Raw genomic sequence first — 20,890 nt, forward strand, 5'->3', positions numbered from 1 at the left:
CGTGCTCATCCATCCTCGAAGGAAAATGCAATTTTGGCTGCGCTAAGGCCAATTTAATTATTGTTGCACGACTGCTGGCCTCTACATAAATTTTCAAAGTTTTTACACCGCACCAGCTGCACAAATATACCTAATTGTTGTCCTTTTTAAATATTCGCCACAGTTACATTTTCAGTGGAGGGTAATAAAATCAAATTACATATCCGGGGCTGTTTTATTTGGAGCTTTAAAACACTTTAACGGACATTTTATTAATGAATTTTGAGTGATACCGAAAAGGAAACGAGAATTTGCAACAGTTGACGCTGTTCAAGATTAAAAAAACAGACATTATTTTTTATGCGTCTTAAGAAAAAGCTCGAAGAATATAAAATTATCCTTTACGGCCTGCTTTATGAGGAACATCAAAGCCAAAGTTGAGTCTCCACGGGACAAACTCACATTATCAAATGCAGTAGATGTATTGTCCCGTTTTTCCATTACGCGTACCACGGTACGTTGAAGTCGAGAATTGTTATAAGAGCCGTAACATAAAATTTCATTAAAAAGTCTAATAAATAAGGGCAACTTTGTCCTATTAAAAATTTACAGTGCCTACAATAACTTATCTTAATAATAATGAAGGGCGTTCAAAAACAGGCACTTGTGGAGTGGCTGCGGTTTGGAACACGCTCGTCTTTACGTAACCCACACAGCTTAAAATTAAATTTACGGATATGATCAAAACGTCAACCGTGTTTTAAACAGACACACACACTCAAGAATAAACAGGCTACTCCAAGCGGCTTAGTTTCTGAACGCAGGTTATACAGGGTGAAATTGAAATGCATCACAATATGTAAACCATAGTATCTTCAATAAGTAAATAAACCGAAAATGTGGTTATACATTTTAAATTCTGAAAGTTCTAATAAATCGAAATATGAATATCCGAAAAAACACTTTAAAAACTGAGAGTGACAAAACCTTAGTATGAATGAAATAGCCGAAAAACCCTTTAAATACGCACCCGCTGAACATGATGGGGATACAACCCTTGCTTTTTAAGAGTGCGACATACCACAAACTGAGAGATCAATTAATCAATTTGGGATAAAATAAAGTTTTAGGAATGAATTCTGAGGAACATAGCTAATTAACTTAATTAATGAAGACAAGTACCTTTTCACATTTACGACTTCTATCTGTCGAGTAAGGATTTATTAATTTACTGTAGAAGCTACAGTATTTCAGTGTGCGATCAATAGTTTATGGTCAATTTTATGAAACGCCTTGGAGAAATCACTGCAAATTAAATCAACGTGTTGATCGTTCCAAGGTCTATGACAAGAATTGTGTCAATCCACTAAAGATTGTAACAGTTGAGTGTCCCATGTATTGTGTGGGAGCACAAAATAGATTTTTCTAATAAGCTCTCTTGGCTGTATCCTCACAGTAGCAAATGTTTTTCTGATTTATGAAATAATGTAACGTTTACTCTGACCGTGAATCCATCGATTTAAAGAAACTTGTAGGAAACAGTAATTTACACTAAGTAAATGAATATTAACTGCGCGCTACAGGAAAATTACTATTTTGTAAAATTCGCAGTTTTACACTAATTCTTGTTCATCGTCGTCTTCGTAAGCCAATATTTCATTATCGTTCACAACAATTAACTAACTAACTAAGGCGCGTCTCCATTAGATCCTGATGCGGCCCTGCTTCGACCATTCCAGGTAGGCCTCAACCTGGATCATGCCTCGCGCCATTGGAGCCGATCGCATCACCCCTATTTTCAAAGGTGTTGATTTTTATCAACATTTGTAACTTCCAAAACATTAAATTTTGTCAAATTCGCAACGAGTAATTTGGTTTTTCTAATAACGCTTTGTGTTTTTATTTTTTTTTTACATAACCTCTGAATCAAGTCAGAGGTCAAGTTAATTTCTAAAGTTATTTCAACTTTTCATAGCTAAGAAGACATATTTTTTTAAACAAGAGTAATGTGAATATCAGAGTTTCAATATGAAAGGGTCGTCATAAAAATAGAGACTTCCTGTATAAAACACGCCAAAAAGTTGTCAGCAAAGCCATCTGATGCTAATTAACAATTATTTAATGTTTTACCTTTATATGTCATCTCTAAAAGAACTGTACCATTACTGTTTAGAATTTATAAATGACCTGCACTGCTTTGATTTAGATTTAACCTTGTTATTTATGTTCTCCAAGCATGCAGAGTAAGTATGTTTTATTTATATCTGATTTTAATTGAACTCCCGGGCGTTTTCCGAATAATTACTTTTTTGCTTTAAATGATGTTGCTAATTAACCAATTAGGAAAAATAAGTACCTACATAACTTCCAAATATTTCAGTAAGTTGAGAATAAAACCTGGAGAGTGGAGACAGTATCATCAACACCAGAACACCATGTAAAAAAACCACCATACTCGTAGTGTTTAATAAAAGAAAATGAAGGAGACATAGCTTGTAAAAATTAGATTCCGAGTATTAAAGTAGCTACATTTTTTATATAATTGAAAATACTAGAATCCATCACTACAAAATTTCATGAAATCACTTCCACACAGGAAAGTTTGGCATTCTAAGCAAGTGGTTTTAAAACTGACCATCTACAACGTAAATATAATGTGAAGAAAGTATTATATCAAAATAATTTCCAAAATAAAGAAAAAAGAAGAAAGTTGAAACAAAGTGTTCTGTTATAGGATAACCCAGACCTAGTTCTCAGCAACTGCTTATTATTCCCAAAAATTAAAGAAAAACAACTATGATACACATTTTCTGAACGATGAAGAAATGATAACAGAGGGAAATGAGTGGCTCGAAGCATAAAAAAATCTTTCTTTCCGAAGGCTAAAAGCACTTGTGTTATACCAAAATGTTTCAAGTGATTAGGCAAAATTGTTTGGATTCCGTTCGTCTCTTCCTCCTATATCAGAGGTTATGAATGATGAAAAATCCTCATAGATAATATTTGCAATATAACCAGTGTTCAAATAAATGTATGGTCAAGTCTTTTCCAAACATAGACCCCCTTTTTAGTTGTCTTCTGCCTAATTTTATCTTGATTATACTTTCATTTGTAGCGATAGATAAGAAATTAAAATTATTGGGGGTTCATCTTACATTATTCCCTTTCTCCTTTCAAGAGTTTGTAAAATTCGTATTGATGGTCGTTCACTTCCATTCTTTTATTCTACACTTCCTGTTTTACGAAATATTTGACAGCTGATGAAGCTACGCCATACGTTTTAACGGACACAAAAACAAGCATCAGGCCGTTTGACCAGGAATGTTTTGAACAACGTTACCATATTAATGGTAATCATCGCTAAAACGAACGTAAGCTTTGTAAAATATTTCTAACCAATATATCAGAACTCTAGAAAACTGAAGTTTTAAATTACACACTAATAAACACTTAGAAAATGCTTACGAAATTTCATTTGAATTACCGATAAAAAGACAAAACGAAAATCGAAATTAAAAGCCATCAGTTTATTTTTTGTGAAGGTGTTAAAAATTTTAAAACCCTAAAAGCAATAAACGTGATTTATTTATCGCATCGATTCCTTTAAGCACCGTGAAACCAATTTTGGAAGCAGCACACGTAGGGTTAGACAACTGATAAAATAATAATGTCTTTGCGGAAATAGTGTCAACTGTTGACAACAGAACGACTTAATATGCCATAAATAAGTAATAACACCACCGATGCTACAATGCTACAAAATTATCACTTTACAACTTACAAACGGAAATCAAGTTTGTGGCTAATGTTATTTATTTATTACTGAATTTTTGTATCTACATTCTTTGAATCTTGTTTACGATAGATTCTTAAATTGTGGAGTCCTTGAAGCCCGAGCAACAGAGGATTAGCCAAATGAACCACTCTCAATTGTCGGTGTTTGGCATTTCTCCGGTGACCCAAATTTCAGATTTGATAAGACTTGTGTGTGTGTTTTTTTTTTTGAGACTTACGGTATGTTTGAAAAAAGCTTCGTCGAGACAAATATACACGTTGTGCATTTTTATCCTAAAGTCATCCCGAATCTATTTAGACAAGCTTAGAGTGGAGTTGGCAGAGAATTCGTAAGAGAGTCTCGCTGCGAAATCACCTGCAGTCCATCTAGTGCCGGCCGGCAATTGCCAACGGCCACAACAAGTGCAATCAAAAAATACAATAAAACTTTCACCATACTAGCCATAAGTGAATCATTCGACATACAGTGGAACTTAGTGTGAGTTATCAAAGAATTTATTATTAATTCCATTTGCCCAGTCCAATTTCCAACAGCTCGTTGTGCAGCTTCCAGTTCAATAATTAAACGAGTGAACAGAAACAACGAAACAAAGTGTACAAGAGTTCCGTTAAACTGACAAATAATTACTTTTCGATGAAACTGTAATAGTCCAAGCAGATGTTTTACATTTCAGAATTTCACGAAATAACAACTAGACCAAAAATAATCCGGTCATGTGGAGTGCTCAAGCCCAGAAGAGATAAACTCGAGTTTATGTAACTCTGCAGCCTTAATTGTGTTTTTAGTTTATGCCAACTTCGAATCCTGAAAGAGTCACTTGAGATTAAAACAATTTTTATTGCCGAAATAAAGCTCTCTTTCCAGTTCACGACTATTGATATTGATTCATTACTGCAATCCGAATTTTACTGCTCCTAAAACGTGAATAAAAAACACTTTTTTCTCTATAGTCAATCTTAAAAAACACTATAATTATATTATCACGATGGAAATTTAAATGTTCCCTATAAAATCGCTGAAAGCACTTTTTATATCCGCTCTAAGCTCTCTCAGGATTTATTTCCCGTCTCCCTGAAATTTCCAATAGTAAAGACTCGCCGTTATTAACACAAAATTACACTACACCAATGTTACATAAACGGCTGTCATTAAATATATTTTTCGGCTGAATCCGTGCCAAGAATTTTCTGTATTAAAAAACCGATTTTAAATATCTCGTGATTAAATAGGATAATTTCCAGCTGCCGCGGATCTCGCGAACAATATATCTTAAAATACGACTTTCCTTGTAAAAACCGAGCAATCAACACGTTTAACCTTTAATCTATTTATTAAAATTCATAGGAGACTAAACTCCCACAAACCCGACTCACACACTTTGGGTCATATTAAATTTTATTCATTGCAGCAAATTGTTTTTAATTATTCATAACTATATTTCAGGGCTTCCCAAACTATCATAAAGGGACCAAGTTAATAGTTAAGGCCCTCCGGGGCCTCGGATGAACTCTTTGTAGCCCAACGCAAAAAATCAAACGGTAAGCTATGCAGCACTTCTAATTTATTTTCGTTGTTGGTTGCGATTCACCGCTTTAACTAATACTTGTTCGATCTATTGAACTGATGTAAGCCAGAATAAATCCTTGTGGGATGCTTAACATTACTAGGTTCTTCGAGTAAATGCTCTGTCGCAGCGCCTAATGATGTGATGGAGTACTGCACGTGCCAACAACTTTCAAAATTCAGACAAATTCTTGGAACTATCTACAAAGCCTCACAACGGTTACAATGAATAAACTTTTTAACTTATTTGCAACAATGTTTTGCGAAAATACCCATTCACAAGAACCAACTAAAACTATAACGATTTGCACTTATTCAAATTTATTTTTCCAACATCGCTTGTGAAAATGATACTTTCATCACTCAATTTAATGAGAAAAATAGGCGTTTGCATCACTAGTGAGGAAAATGGAGAAAGTAAACTCACTAGTGAGGAATAGTATATTTCAAACCAAGGTAAGAAAATGCTTTCTTGCAGACCGCAGGCAAAGATTATAAACCGAGCCGTAGGCGAGGTTTATAAGTGCCCAAGGTCTGCAAGGGCACTTTCTTAACAAGGTTTGAATAATATTTTTTTCCCTACCGGCACAACTTCGTTGAAAAAAGTCAAAAAGAGATGGTTATATTCCTGATTAAAACGACAATTTTGAGAATTGAATAGTAGGCTGGGTTATTTGTTTAATTAATTTGTCATCGCATTTGAAGATTTGACGTTTGTTTGAAAATTTGATATAAACAGGGTAAAGTAATCTACCTACCTAGCTTATCTGTTTATTTTCCAGATTATATGATTGATCTACCAACTTGCTTTGTTGAATTGACTTTCATTTATCAATAACTTATTTCACTTTTGACACTTTTGACATTTGTATTTTGGTACAGTTTTACCATAAACATTTCATAATTAACTTTCTTACCTTAGCGAGAAAGTTGAATTTTCTCACCTCAAATGAGGTATCCACAGCCTACATTTCTAACCGGTAGGGAAAAAAATTTATTTAACAACTTTTACTTTCATTAATATAAAAAATTTAAAACACTGTTATTGCATTAATTGAAACTCCAGATCCGGAAGATTCAAAAAATAGAGGAGTAAAATAATTATAAAGAAATTTTAAACTGAGACTCATTTTCATAAGCGACGTTGGAAAAAATAGTATACACAATTCGTCATCAAAGTGCGATTTTTCAACTCCCAATACTATCCTCACTCGCTGGTGCTCGTGAGTGTATCATGTATTGCTTGTTGAAAAATTAGGCACTTTCATCACTTATGGTGTAATATACTATTTCGGTTTATCGGCACGCACAATTTGTAATAATATGAGAATTATAAGGTCCAAAAATCGATCTGAAGATTAAACACTAATGTTTTCAATTGACTTTTGAAATCATTTAGTTTTTAGAAATTAAAAAAAAATGCGTGCTGAAGACCGCACGACGTGACGCGTGACCCGTGACGGTGAAACTAATTCACCGCGTCGTGGTGCGCCTGAAGGAGTTTTCACTTCTAATATTATTTTATCAGTCGATATCTTGTGAAAAACACAAGTAATGTTACAAAAATGAAATAGAAAAACGCATCTTTAATGTAGAGCGTAAGTATCGAGTAGAAAATTTGATTTGAATGTACAGAATTATTTAAGTTTTGTTCTCGCGAGTGAGAGAAACCCTGAAACTTAACAAATCCCATCGCAACATGATTATGCATCATAACCAAGTTTTATTAAAGCAAAAGTTAAAAAAACAAATAAAATTTCGGAAACTTTAACAATTTTCTTGCATGGAAACACATTCAAGAGTAAGACCGACAAAAAATTGTCCTAACAAAGAACGACCAGAATAGTTAAGTGGAATAAACATTATTGAATTTTTTTGAATAAAACCACAATTTATTTTCATGTTTTAAACATGAAATACGGCTTTTTGCATCACCATATTCGTCCCGTTCGGAAAAAACTAATAACGAATACACCGCACATTTCAGCGCCATATTTATTGTTTTTCTTTTCGTTTCGCCACCGAAAAATTAACACGAAACACTTTTTTGCTAAACTGACGCACTCGGAAAAGCCGTTTCGGTCGTTTTTGACCACCCGGATCTGGTAAATTTCAAATGGTAATTTTTGGGAGGACGCGAGGCGCCATCTGAACTGTCCTTGCGCTTCCAGTAGCACGGCCGAAGAAAAAATTTAACAAATAGCGTCAAATGAATTCAGAGAGCGTGAATAGAAGCAAGCCAAGAGTGATGTCCGTTTCTGACCCCTGTGCTATAATTATCCTCGCGCTGGCCTGAAATACGCGTACAGTTCAGGTTTCAGCGATACAGCCACTTGTCAAGTGGAGCCATCTGCCGGCTGAAAAGCGGATTAATACCGGTCGACTGGGAAAAGGCTCACCACCAGGTGCTAATTGATGCCTCCAGGCTCTCTAAAGTGGATTAGATCGTGTTTTGTTGGTCCGGTGAAGATCACTTGCTGGAAAAACTACGCCCTCGTCGGTCAATGAATTTGTGGATTCGCTGGAGATTCAGTTCACGAGGAGTTGATAAGAGTTGATAGGACAGCCTAGGCCATGCAAATGTGTATGTAATACGGCGAGATTTGCTCCTCGTTCGTGTATTTTCAAGTGTCGTTACCTGGTCGAGGACTGCTCTCCTGAAATAGGTATTCGACAAACACACAAAAGCTGAAAATCCGCCGGATTTCGCTTTATGCCGGGGATAAGTCTAGACATTTCAACCAGATAGTGGTGAAATTGAAATTAAAAGACACCAGTCTTGTAACAGACATCGTGCATCACGAGATCAAGAAATTGCGTGGCATCTGTCTATGATAACAAAAGAAAGCACCACAGATTAATTCTCGTTCTCGAAACGTTTCTTTCACGGGTTTGTTTCTGAAACAATAAAAGGTAAAAATAGGACGTCGGAAAATGACACTGTTTAAATTGTGCTAACTCATCTCTGCTCACAGACAAAAGGTTTTGTTCCAATTTTCCTTAATTTTAATATTCTCTCGGATTCTTTCTTGTTTAAATGATTATTTAAAATTTTACGGCTGTTGTACATAATTAAATAGCGCCGGCCTTCAGCGACACCATTATTTTTAATATAATCAAATATCTGTTTTATCTTACTTTGTAAGCCCAAAACACAAAGTATCTCAAGAGTTACGGCGGCAACGTCAAGGGTCATATACTTTATATTATTTTTTCAGCAAATTACGGCCGCTTTTTATACATGCCCGTCCGCACTTCCAAGCCAAGCGATATTTAAATAAATGTTTCATCTCTGTTGCCTACTCTTTTTCATTTTGAAAACTTCAATCAATTAAAAGAGAATGAAATTACCAAACGTCAGTGGTACGTTATAGTCTCTCCAAGAACTTCCAACAGGATTAGTAGCCGCTCGTGCAGGAACGAATCCCTAATTTAAAACTTCAAGGGTGTCACCGGTTGCCCTAATATCCCTTCACTAATATTGATTTTGGCAAAAATGCAACCGAGTGGGGGGAATGCGTTTTCAGCTGTTGCGGCAGGAATTGTGCATTTGTAAAAAGTTTTATTTAATTCTCGTAATTTTTCAGGACACTGAATTCAGTTGGAATTGTTGTGCTCGCCACTCAGCAACTTCTACTAGTTTTCACAAACACGATAATTGGGCAAAAACTGAAATCTTCTCTGCTCACAATTGTTATGTTATTCAATGTAAAAGGACCACCTCCATCCAAGCATTTAAATTTGTACGCTGCTTTGGATTAGTTTTAGAATAATTTAAGTTAAAACAAAAGCAACATTTTCCTCAAAAACAAAGAATTATGAAACAGTCTGTTAAATATTAAATCTTGATTGTAAAATTATGTTTTCATCGGGATTTTATGACAACGAATTAAATACAATCACAGACAGTTAGCAAATAATGTGACTATAGAGACATTTTTTTAACTACCAGTATCAGATAATGAATCGCTACATTACAACTATGTATTATTGAACGCTAAATTGCAAGTTAAAATTTAATTTTGGTACATATTTGGACACAACATTAAAAGTTTTTTATATATGTTATCTTGTCCAAAATTAGATTAAAATTGTAAATAACTGTAACTGTCATGATAACGAAACATTTATTTGTTAATATTAAATTCTGCAGTACAGTGCAGAAAAAATGTTAATTCTCTATTTTATAATTAGGTAAAAAGATATAATAACAATATAATTATGCTCTATTTTAAAAATAAAACCAAAATTTTGTTATTAACAGCTAGCCACAAACAAAATTACAATTAAAAAACAATTATTATTCTAATGTAAAATTTACAGGTCATGTTACAAAATTGTAAAAACGAATATACTCGAGTTAAAGTGAAAAAATTTTGTGTGTTTGTATCGTTAATAGTAGTTTATTTGACGAGTTTGTAGTGTTTTAAAGGCCCACGAGTGCCAAAAAAAGGCCCAATTTACACACGAACGAGTTGAATACAACTTTTTTTTGTTCGACGAGCCCCTTAAAGGCTCCAAATCACTTAAAACCTTTAAAATTAGCTTGACGTTTCGTTTTGACAAGTTGTGACATTTATCAAAATCCGTTCACATAGGAGAAAATTCTCAAATTCTGACAGTGTCGAACAAAAAAACATTTATTAGCATATTTTTCATCAAAATTTACTCACAAAAAAAATCGAGAGCTGCATTTGATGACTTCTCTGTGTCTTTATAAGAACTTCGACAAAAACTACTTACAAATGAAAAGCTAACAAAAACTCAATTCCTTTACTTAAACTATATTCTTCCTTCCAAGAAATTAATAAAATTAAATAATAACGGGTGTCTAAATGAAGATCTGATCAAGAGTGCTTTGAAAAATTTTACAAACGCATGTCCAGCATACAAAGTGATTAAAAAGAAAACAAATCAGAACAAGCGTTGCAAATTATCGGTCATGTCGTAGCGGAATTCTATGCAAATAAGCATTCAATAGATGGGCGTAGACAATTTGTAAAATCAAACGCTACTTTATAAAAAATCATACGTCATTAATTTTAGACGTTGGAATTATAATTGTGCATTTTATTATTATTATCAGAAAATGAAGAAAATGTATAAAATAAACTAGAGCAACATTTTGCATTCGTAAGAATGGGTAATTTACCATCTGTCAGAGAAACGTCAGTTTTAAAGCAACGGTGTTGTCGTTAATTTTGAAAAAAAAATTCGATTTCGGCAAAGTTTACGGACGTTTCCTGTAATTGTAACCAACAATTATTATCCCAGAATAAGTGGTAAAATGGGTTTTACCAATGAAGATAGAGCCTTAGTTATTAACAAATAATTTATTAATAATAGATTTTTCGAAAGGTAGGCAACTAATAAAACAACTGTGTATAGCGAGTATACATACCTATCTGTACGATCAAGCTAAGAAAGATGTTGCCATAAAACAAAAGATGAGGTAGCACTCTTGATTTGTTTTCTTGTTGATCACCTTGTATGCTACATTAAGCCAAGTGACAAACAATTAACTTACTATTTTCTCAAATATTTTGTAAGATATATTAGATAGGTACATATATCAGTAAATCTGAAAAATTATCAATTAAAAAAATATGACATGAAAGTGACGTAGTTACAAAGACGCTATATCGGATATTCATTTAAATTTATCCTCAAAGTTGGCGTTGAGGAGTCAATTATGAACGCACCACTCGTCAGTCTGCAGAGTAAAAACACAAACAACTCAAAAAGTGAGCTTAGATTTAAACAGCTGATCCATGACCAAGGGCGTAGCAAAGGGGGGGGGGGGGTGCAGGTGGGCCCGGCCCACCCCAGGATCCTTCTGGCCTACCCCAGAATAAAAGTAAAACACATTAAAAACAAGATACATCTGCAATATCTATCTATCATCTGTCTGTGGTTTAAAATTTGGCCCACCCCAGCAAAAAATCATTGCTACGCCCTCGTCCGTGACCTGTAATCCGTGGTGCATTCAGCATCGACTCTTCAACGCCAACTTTGAGGATAAATTTAAATGAACACCCGATACTTAACAACAGTGAGAACCAAGGTTTCATAAGCCAGAACATATGGGAGATAAACAGAGCGTATGACAAAGCACTATTGATCAAATTTTTATTTAGACACCGGATATCATAAACAATCTTTAAACCTTTATTATTCAAATATTGTTTAAATATTTACTTCAGAAATCATTTTTAAAAATTAAAAGTTCGTCTTAGAATTTAATTCGATTCTCTTGCGAAGCTTGAACAATTACAGTTAATTGTAACAAACACAATTTATTACTTGACAAACAAGTTCAAAATTATAAAGTGTAGGTTCTTAAAATGGCGCCCACGACCAGAAAATGTCAGTGCTCATTGACTGACGACATTTCACGAAGAAGTAAACACCTTACTTAAAAACTGTGTGATTTGGGCGAACTAAATATATCCTGATCCACATCAAATTAAAAAACACAGAATACATAATACATTATAGCAAATATAGGTAATAAGCATTTGACAGAAGTGATTAAAAGAGATTTTATTCTCTAACTGTAAAGTATTAAAATTATCTCCAAATGGAATTTAAAATTAAAACGACTCTTTTTTAAAAACACAGCGTTGGCAAACTGACGTACAAAAATAAAAACACAGTAGGGGCTGTTGACTCATCTTTGTACTCAAGTTCATGACTCACATTTCTTTGGTATGTTAAAATCTTTTTTTTTTGTTTCTAATTTTCTTAAATATGTATAGCATGTTCCCTTTATTAACCTACCTACTATGTATTCTGCTTCCCTAACACGGGTAGATTTGAGTTAAGATGATCAAAGGGTCGACTACATAATTAAGCATTACATATGTACACGCGCACGCATACGAGTACGTACGCTCATATCTGCACATCACGTTGCGTATATTTTCTTCTCCCGAGATTTCTTGTTGTTACAAATTCCAACAAAATGCTCGATGGAGTTTTTAACGGAACGAGCTTTTAATGTAACTCTGATAAAAACCAATTAAAATTTCCTTACTTTGTGCGATGGCCACAACCTTTTAGTCCTCTTCTTAAATCAGATAATAAAATTTTCATTAATTAGACCTTCATTTAAAACCATTACGTTTTGTTTGCAGCCTTTAGCAATATCCCACCCCCCAGTTCTCAGCTTTTTCTTACTCTCCTCTTTTCTTATGAAAACACCAAATAAAAAAGTGTCGGTCTTACCAGACTATTAGATGGTTATCTCGGCTCTCCGCCTAATTCGTGCTAATTACCGGCTTTTCTTGTGCTGGAAAACGACGAAGGGAGTTCTTTTCCTGAAAACCATCTAGCACTAAGCTGCATTTTATATCAATCCAGCTGTCCAGACAAAAAATATATTAAACATCCTTACACAGTTTACAGCTACTACCAGCTCATCTTAGCTGTTTTCTTTTGTTTTCAGCACATTTCTTAACTTGAGTATTGTATTGATTGGTCGTTCAAATCCACGATTCCTGATTTTAGAAAAAATAGAAATTGTTTTTCTGATAACTAAGCTTGACAGGGTCCAAGATACTTAACAACCTCGACAATTTGACTCGCAGCCAAGCTGTTTTGAAGGCAATTATTCTTTATTTAAATGTTAGAAAACAAAATTTTTGAAACATCATTGCAAGTACTCAAAAATTAATCATATCTGACGTCGTTCATATCTATGAATTCGTTTAAAGTTTTTTGCCCCCGCTCGATTTTTCACATATTTGTATCAAAACAACAATTGACAAATATTTTTAAACTTGAGCTATAAATACGGATTTATTTAAAAATAGGCCAAGGCGTATCAGTTGCTTAAAATTTATATTGGAAGTTATAAAAAGAACCCATCTTGTCTGCGAACGAAAAATATTTAATTTCCATAAACCCGTCGACTGTGTCGTTCGGTGTTAAAAAGTAAAAAGAATTGACGTCTAAATTCGTTGATCTTGTTGTTCAACAAAAGGTGAGAAATCGTTATGGATGTGCGTGTATGAGAAAACTTTTATTACACATTTTAGAGTTTGTCGGTTCATTTTATTTACGACAAGTGTAAAAAAATCCTTGAGTCTACCGGGTATAGGGTATACGGTGTATTTTATTGCGGATAGACAAAAGTATGTTGGAAGCGGAAGTATAAAACCAGCCAACAAATGTAAAAATAAATGAAAAATCTCTTAGTGGAAAGCGGTATCGGGGGTCCGAGTGAACGATAAAAAATACTTCGTGAGTTCGTGACATTATAAGTGTTTTTTACCAATAACGAATGAACGGTTTTTGGCATGAGTGATAAGGAAATCGGTCCGGAGACGTGGACTTGAAATACCATTTTTATCATCCACGTCTCGCCTATTTCGGCGGCACCACCGCAGACTCAGTGTTCCCCCCGAAACCACCGGAAAACTTAAATATAACCTTAATATCATAATTTTCTTCTACGTCACGGTCTTTTATTTTTCATCACGAAAATCACGAGGCCCACGCAGAAATCCTACACATATTGGTGCCAACTAAAGAACAAACTCATTAAAACGCATCGGTGTTCGGTGTTCAATTCGGGAAACTAGATCATACGGTGTACATCGTCTAAAATAAGATATAGTCCTTCAATCGCGTATTCCTGCACACACACTTCGCCAGTGTTCGGAATAGTTAACACGCGAAAAACTTTTTCATAAACTCGGTCGAAGACTAACTGATAATAAATCTGATAGTGTAATGCTTGTGACTCTGTGATCTTACAATAACAAAATCGTTAATGACAATAAGGTAGAGAGAGAAACGGAATAAGCTCGAGCTTAGAAGTGTCAGTGTGCAAAACTGCGAAAGCTCGCATTGGCGTAACAAAACAAGCTTTTTTGTGCTTTTATACCATAACGGAAGCTTTCATATGCTCTCTTCCACACTGCACAAAACGGACTTGTTGTTTTAATCTGCTTTTGTATTTGTTTCCTAACTTTATTATTCCAATAATAACGGCGACATTGAAATCCCCAGCCAGCCCTCGAAGACATAATTATAATTAACGAGTGCCGCAATTTTTCGTACTCGTCTTAATCAAAAACTAAAAGTGACAACTCGGATTGAAACAGTTTAACAGGAAATTTCGCGGTGGCAATTAGCTGAGAAGTTCGTCACGTTTCATTTAAAACTTGGGGCCAAATTAAACGAGTGAAGAGCTAAATTCTCGCAGAACTGCGTGTAAATTAGTGGACGTTCGAGCCTATAATCGGAGGTAGGTACGTTAAAATCTGCAAGTAATAATAATGAATCTCTCATTGCGGCGTCTAATTTTAAATATTGACGTCAGCACGGGGCGAATGAGCATTAGACGACGGCAGCGTCGGGACGCCCGTCGTGAATTCCAGAGTGTACGATCTCCGCCCAATGAGAGGGCACGCACTCTCTCACACACGGACACATCACGGTTATTTAAAGTGCGCCTTGTGTGCCTCTATATTCAGGGATTTAGCAGTTACATGTACACGATTTTCAGCTCTCAAAGGTGGACCTTTGCCAAATTGTGCCGAACGCACGCTTTGCTGAAAACATCGTTTTCAGAATGCTGAAAAAATTGGTCCGATTCATTAACCCTGGAGCATTTGTTGTACTAAAACAGCCGGCGATCATCCATACCACTTAAGCTGGCAGCTTTTCCAAATTCCTAATGGCCGAGAATTAGAGAAATGACGTTTTATGGTCGCCATTACCTTTTTTGCTTCGAGCTGCACTCTCGTCACGTTGCTCGCCTTGTTTGGCCGTTTTTCTTGAAAATTTTCAACTTCGATGTAAAGGAGACAAAGCACCATGTTTATAAAAAGCTTTCACACTTTGGCCAACCCGGAACACAACACGTTAAATGCTTTTCCTTTTCTTCTAAATTTAAACCTACTTTTTTATAGACGTACATTATTTTGACTTTTGTACGATGTGGCGGTTTAAATTTATTAATTTCCACACTGCAAAGTTCATTGAGCTCTCCGTAAATCTGCTCCTTCCCGTCTCATTATTTTTTACATAAATTCGAACATGTTTCAACTTATTTTCGCTGCACTTTTGTCTTCAATTCCCTCCTTTCATTCCTGCATTGTCTATTTTCACTTCCTCTGGCGGCTTTGTTCTTTTTTTAACATCCGCACGACCCATCTGGAAACTTCGCTTGTTTGTCTTAAAATTATTTTTACAACGGAAATAGCATCCGTCCTTGGTCACTGTTTCCTTTGTTTTTCTCCGAAGGTCTTTCTCTTTTTCTTATTATTTTCTAACTTTCAACTGCATACCTACCTTTCTTTTTTGTGTCGCTTTTAAACAGCTTCTTGTCTAGTTTTATTAATCTTTGCTGTTCTCCGCAACGAGCCAGCATCTCAGCAGCTTTTCATTTGGACCGTGAATTCCACCTGAAAACGATGTTGTTTTTTCAGACTGAACAATGGAACAATTCGAGCAGCTCTTAACATGTGCCATATGCCTGGACCGTTATCGGAATCCAAAGCTGCTGCCATGTCAGCACAGTTTTTGCATGGAACCTTGCCTGGAGGGTCTCGTGGATTACGTCCGTAGGCAGGTTAGTAATTCATGAAATACGCATAAAATCCTGAAAATAAATTTACGCTTTTCCTGTTGCCAATAATATGTATTTATATCGACCGATTTCGAAAATATGCTTTTACGCATATACGCCCACTTCATATTCGAACTGTGATTACTGTGTCGTTTATAGGTGAAGTGTCCGGAATGTCGAGCGGAACACCGCATCCCCTATCAGGGGGTGCAAGGCTTCCCGACCAACGTCACCCTTCAAAGATTCCTGGAACTTCACATCGAAATAACGGGAGAACTTCCGGATCCGACAAGCGGTCAAGTCATGGAGAGATGCAACGTTTGTTCGGAAAAGGCGTATTGCAGCTTCTGTTCTCACTGTGATAAGAAAATCTGCGAGGAATGCAAAGGCGCGCACATGGAAATACTCCGAAGGGAAATTTCCAGGATAAACAATCAAATACGCAGAGGACTACATAGACTACAAGATACTTTAGCTCTAGTCGAAAAAAATACGCAAAATATTCAATCGAATTGCTCGTCGGTCAGCGAAGAAGTCGAAGAGATTTACAGGAGACTTTCCAAAGCCCTCAAGGACCGTACCGAATATTTAAGAGGGGAGATCGATCGTTACTTAGGAACGGAACTAAGAAGCTTGACTAATCTGAAGGAGAATCTGGAACTGGAAATCTCAAATATTCTGAGCAACTGCGACTTGGCCGACAAACACATGAACGAGAGTGTGGACATCTGGGACGACTGCGAGCTGATGGACGCCAAAGAAATTTTCTTGAAGACCGTCGAATTCATCCGCAACTTTGAGTACGAAAACACCGACTACACGAGGAGAATCCGTCTGGTTTTGGCCCACGACCCGAATCAACTCGTTCTGCACGTCGCCGGTTACGGAGATCTAAACTTGGCAAACCAACACCTGAGTCAAAGCGCAGGAATGTTGCAGCCGCCAGGTCCTGGCTTGATGCGATCTAAAAGTGACCACAGACTGGCCACGCAGTTCAGACAACAGGAGGAACGAGGTTACGACAGAGGTTACGGCGACAACCAAGATGAGTCGCTTCTTAGCGGCAGAAAATTCGGCGAAAGACCTAAAACAGAAAGGTACGGTGATCGATACGGCAGAGGAGGAACTGATTACGGAGACGATTACGACGAGACTCGCCCGGCGAGATCTAGATACAGCAGATTTCGTAGACACAATCAAGACAACGATTCGGACACTGAACAACCTGGAAGAGGTGTGAGATTCACCGAGCAGCAAAAAAGCGAAAGAGAAAGGGTTCTAGATACTGAAGATGTTGCTCGCGGCCCGCTTAGCGGCATAACTAGACTGGCAGATTCGCCTAGAGTGATGAAAAAATTGCAAGAGAATGAAAGTGGCAAAAAGAAGGAAAAGGAGGCGCCTCCTCCGCCTCAACCGGCTACTCAGCCAAAGATCGTACCAAAGAGACCACCTCCACCGGCTAACAGACAAGTAAGCGAAGAAGATGAAATCGCTAAAATTAAGAAACAAAATAAAGGTGCCACTACTTCAACTGAAACAGAAACGCGACCAGCTGCTGAAGAAAGGCACTCTACGACTCAAAGAAAAACGCCTGCTCCAGAGGTGAGTTTAGATGAGCCGTAACCTCATGTACAAGTACCTGATTAAATCAATTTAGCATAATCTAGAATAAGTGTTGTTTGTTTCCCGTCCATTGTGATTGTGTCCACATTTAAACTCGATTACACATTGGCATGTCTCTACTACCACAAGTGTACTATCCACTCTTCCTTGTGTTTTGTGTGTGAAACATGAAGATAAATTTTCAAGATCCTAACAAAATGTTTTCTTCAGGCCATCTCCAGTCCTGAAGAATCAGACGAATCTGTTACATCGTTACAACAAACGCAACGAAAAACTGCTGCCAGTAAAACTGCAGCACCTACCAGAAGAGCTTCAGACGCGGGACATAAAAAATCAACGCGCTCGGCAAGCTCTGATTCGAACACTTCAACAGAATCGTCTACGGCCTCGTCGACTGCCATACGTAACACAGGAGCTCCTTTCACAACAGAAGAAGTCAAGCAGAAATATTTATCAAGAGGAAGTGTAGACACTCCTCCAGATACGAGAACGAGAGTATCTTCAACGGGATCGAACAAAGAAGCGCAGCCTCAAAAACCGTTCCAAAGTAGATTTCTTCACAACAAGACTCCAACGCCTCAAACTCCAGCCCCCAAAGACGACGAAGAGACTGAAAGTACTTCTGAAGAAGAATCTGATTCGGATGATGACTCCGAAGACAATACCACTACGAAGAAACCAGAGCCCAAAGAAATGGCCAAGACTGATATTGGTCCATTGTTAGCACGTAGTGCTCACGCTAGAGATGGCAGTGCTGAGAATGCACGCAGAAGTAGTCGTGACGACACTACGACGTACAGTAGATCAAGATATACCGCCCCCAAAGAAGAATCTCCGCCTAGGAGATACGGAAGAAGAACATCGGCAGTACAAGACGAAGAACCACCCCGATATGGCTACACCAGTCGCTTCCTTAATAAAAGTAAAAGTTCCGCGGCGATACCACCTGACGAAGAAGATCACAAATACGGATCAACCCTGGGAGATGATTCGGACAGCAAATATCCCAGCGGTCGTTCCAGGTACATGGCGCTGAAGGAACGCAGACAACGTTTAGCTAGAAGCAGAAGTAGTCAACAATTCGGTGACGAAGAAGACATCGATGAACCAATACCACCGACTTCTTCCAATCCAACGGCGTATTTGGCATCGAGAGGATACGGCTCTACAACATCATCAGGTCATGATCTTGCTAGAAGTCGATCTTCGCACGCCTTAAAATCGCGCGACAATTCACCGGATAGATCGAGTACAACCGAGAAAGATGGTGCAGCGCTCAGTTCTTGGGCCAGATACCTGAAGAACAAGTACGGCAATAGGAATAGCGGTAAAGATAAAGATTCTAGTGCCAGTTCGATGACACCATCGTCGAGTAGTTCTACAACCGCGAGGAGACTTTCCCTGGGTCTCCCACTGAGGTCTTCAACAGAATTAGGGAGCTCTGATGACGACCAAAAAAACATGCAAGGCTCCCCCACTACCCCTCCTACAGCAGCTACGGCAGCGGCCGGTGAGTATCATTATTAGATAGATTGTATGTGTATTTGGTTAAAATGCACCTTTACTGGTCCAACATAATGTTGACAAACCTTATGTTGACATTCCTCTGGTGCCAGAGCAAACTAAGCTTATCCAAGAGATGTCTTAATTTTCATACGTTTAAGATCTCTTATGTATGTTTAATACAGTAAACTGCGTGACCGCTGATTGAAGATATATTCTATTTCTTTGTGTATTTGTAGGTATCGCAGTGGCAGTAGCAGGTACCTCCCCTAGGAGTCAATACTTGCAGAAGTGCCAACAGCTGTTCGAAATTGGTAGTCGGGGGAGCGAAGCCGGATGTTTTACGTGGCCTCGCGGCGTTGCCGTTGGTCCCGATAACTCCATAGTTGTCGCAGATTCCTCAAACCATCGTGTTCAAGTTTTCGATGCAAACGGCAGATTCCTGAAAGAATTCGGACAATATGGCAACGGCGAAGGAGAATTCGATTGTCTTGCAGGAGTCGCCGTTAATAGAATAGGGCAATATATTATTGCGGATCGATATAATCATAGAATACAAGTATTTGATCCATCGGGAAGATTTTTGAGATCTTTCGGTAGTCAAGGAACTGCTGACGGAAGATTTAATTATCCGTGGGGAATTACCACAGATGCTTTAGGTTTCATCTACGTTTGTGATAAAGAAAACCATAGAGTTCAGGTATAATCATAAAAGCGTTATTGAATTATTATCAAACAACATAATTTATTCGTTTCAGGTTTTCCAATCAGATGGCACATTTGTGGGTAAATTCGGTTCCATGGGCTGTAAAGAAGGACAACTGGAACATCCTCATTACATTGCGGTGTCAAATACAAATAGGGTTGTCGTCTCAGATTCTAACAATCACAGAATACAAATTTTTGATGTGAACGGCAAGGTTCTCAGTTCTTTCGGCATTGAAGGATCTGAGGATGGTCAGTTTAAATTTCCCAGAGGAGTTGCCGTTGATGACCAAGGATACATTTGTGTTGCGGATTCTGGAAACAATAGGATACAGATCTTCCATCCCGATGGAACCTTCTTGAGAGCATTTGGATGCTGGGGTATCAGTAAAGGAGAGTTTAAAGGATTGGAAGGCGTTGCAATGACGCCGAATGGACACATTTTGGTGTGTGATCGAGAAAACCACAGGATACAAGTGTTTTAAAATTATACCAATTTAATATTCTAATACTTTTTTCATTTTAACAGTGTGTTAACAACTTACAAACAATAAAGTATTTGCATTTCTCCACAAGATTTTTATTTCATTTTCTTTCTTCAATTAATTTAATCATGATGCGAGGATGCAACTAAAAAAAAAACTCTCGTGTCAAAAATAAATTACTCCCTAGGATTTAGGGATATTCGTTACTAGGTTGCCATAAATTTGGTCAGGTTGGAGGCTATGTAGTTTCTGGTGACAAACAAAAGATATCCCAAAAATGTAAGGCAGGAAGTTAACTGTAACAAATGACTAATTTCTCTCTAAGTGATAGATAATTTTTCGTTTCACAATCAATTTTGGTTACTGGCGGCATATTTATTTAGATTTAATCTCTCAATTCAAAGTAACCAACCTTAGGCATTCAACATTACTTTTGAAAATTCTAGTTACACATAACATGAAAAACGTTATTTCCGACACGAGAGTATATATTTATAAAAATAAATGAAGAAGTATACTACGGTGCGATCAATTAAAAAATAAATCGAGTCGGCGTGTTACCTATGGCAACCCATGCTATAGCATAGGCTCCAAAGCAAACTCGATTTATTTTTTAAATGATCGCTCGGTATTAGTTACGTCGCTGGGAAGAGGTGT

At 37.0% G+C, this 20,890-nt stretch overlaps 1 protein-coding gene across 4 annotated transcripts; it reads left to right on the forward strand.

Moving 5' to 3' along the window:
• Positions 1-4,092: 4,092 nt before the first annotated feature.
• On the forward strand, positions 4,093-20,323 carry tn (tripartite motif containing protein thin). 4 transcript variants are annotated; one of them, XM_069043295.1, is made up of 7 exons: positions 4,093-4,252; positions 5,219-5,313; positions 15,778-15,920; positions 16,077-17,519; positions 17,751-19,050; positions 19,283-19,743; positions 19,802-20,323. In XM_069043295.1, the coding sequence occupies exons 3-7, from the start codon at positions 15,786-15,788 to the stop codon at positions 20,231-20,233; spliced, it is 3,771 nt and encodes a 1,256-aa protein (XP_068899396.1). In that variant the 5' UTR covers positions 4,093-4,252; positions 5,219-5,313; positions 15,778-15,785; the 3' UTR covers positions 20,234-20,323. The 4 variants fall into 4 exon arrangements, with proteins under 4 accessions (XP_068899396.1, XP_068899399.1, XP_068899397.1 ...); XM_069043298.1 differs by lacking the exons at positions 4,093-4,252; positions 5,219-5,313 and adding an exon at positions 13,298-13,322; XM_069043296.1 differs by lacking the exons at positions 4,093-4,252; positions 5,219-5,313 and adding an exon at positions 13,886-14,125.
• Positions 20,324-20,890: the final 567 nt, after the last annotated feature.

Source organism: Tenebrio molitor, chromosome 3 (assembly GCF_963966145.1).
Source record: "Tenebrio molitor chromosome 3, icTenMoli1.1, whole genome shotgun sequence".
Classification (NCBI taxonomy): Eukaryota; Metazoa; Arthropoda; class Insecta; order Coleoptera; family Tenebrionidae; genus Tenebrio; species Tenebrio molitor.

What these genes read in the sequence shown, in the direction of transcription:
- tn (XM_069043295.1), top strand. Translation starts at nt 15,786, where the DNA reads ATGGAACAATTCGAGCAGCTCTTAACATGTGCCATATGCCTGGACCGT. An exon ending in GAAAAACGCCTGCTCCAGAG is followed by an intron (nt 17,520 to 17,750) that starts GTGAGTTTAGAT and finishes TGTTTTCTTCAG; the next exon opens with GCCATCTCCAGTCCTGAAGA. An exon ending in AAGAAAACCATAGAGTTCAG is followed by an intron (nt 19,744 to 19,801) that starts GTATAATCATAA and finishes TATTCGTTTCAG; the next exon opens with GTTTTCCAATCAGATGGCAC.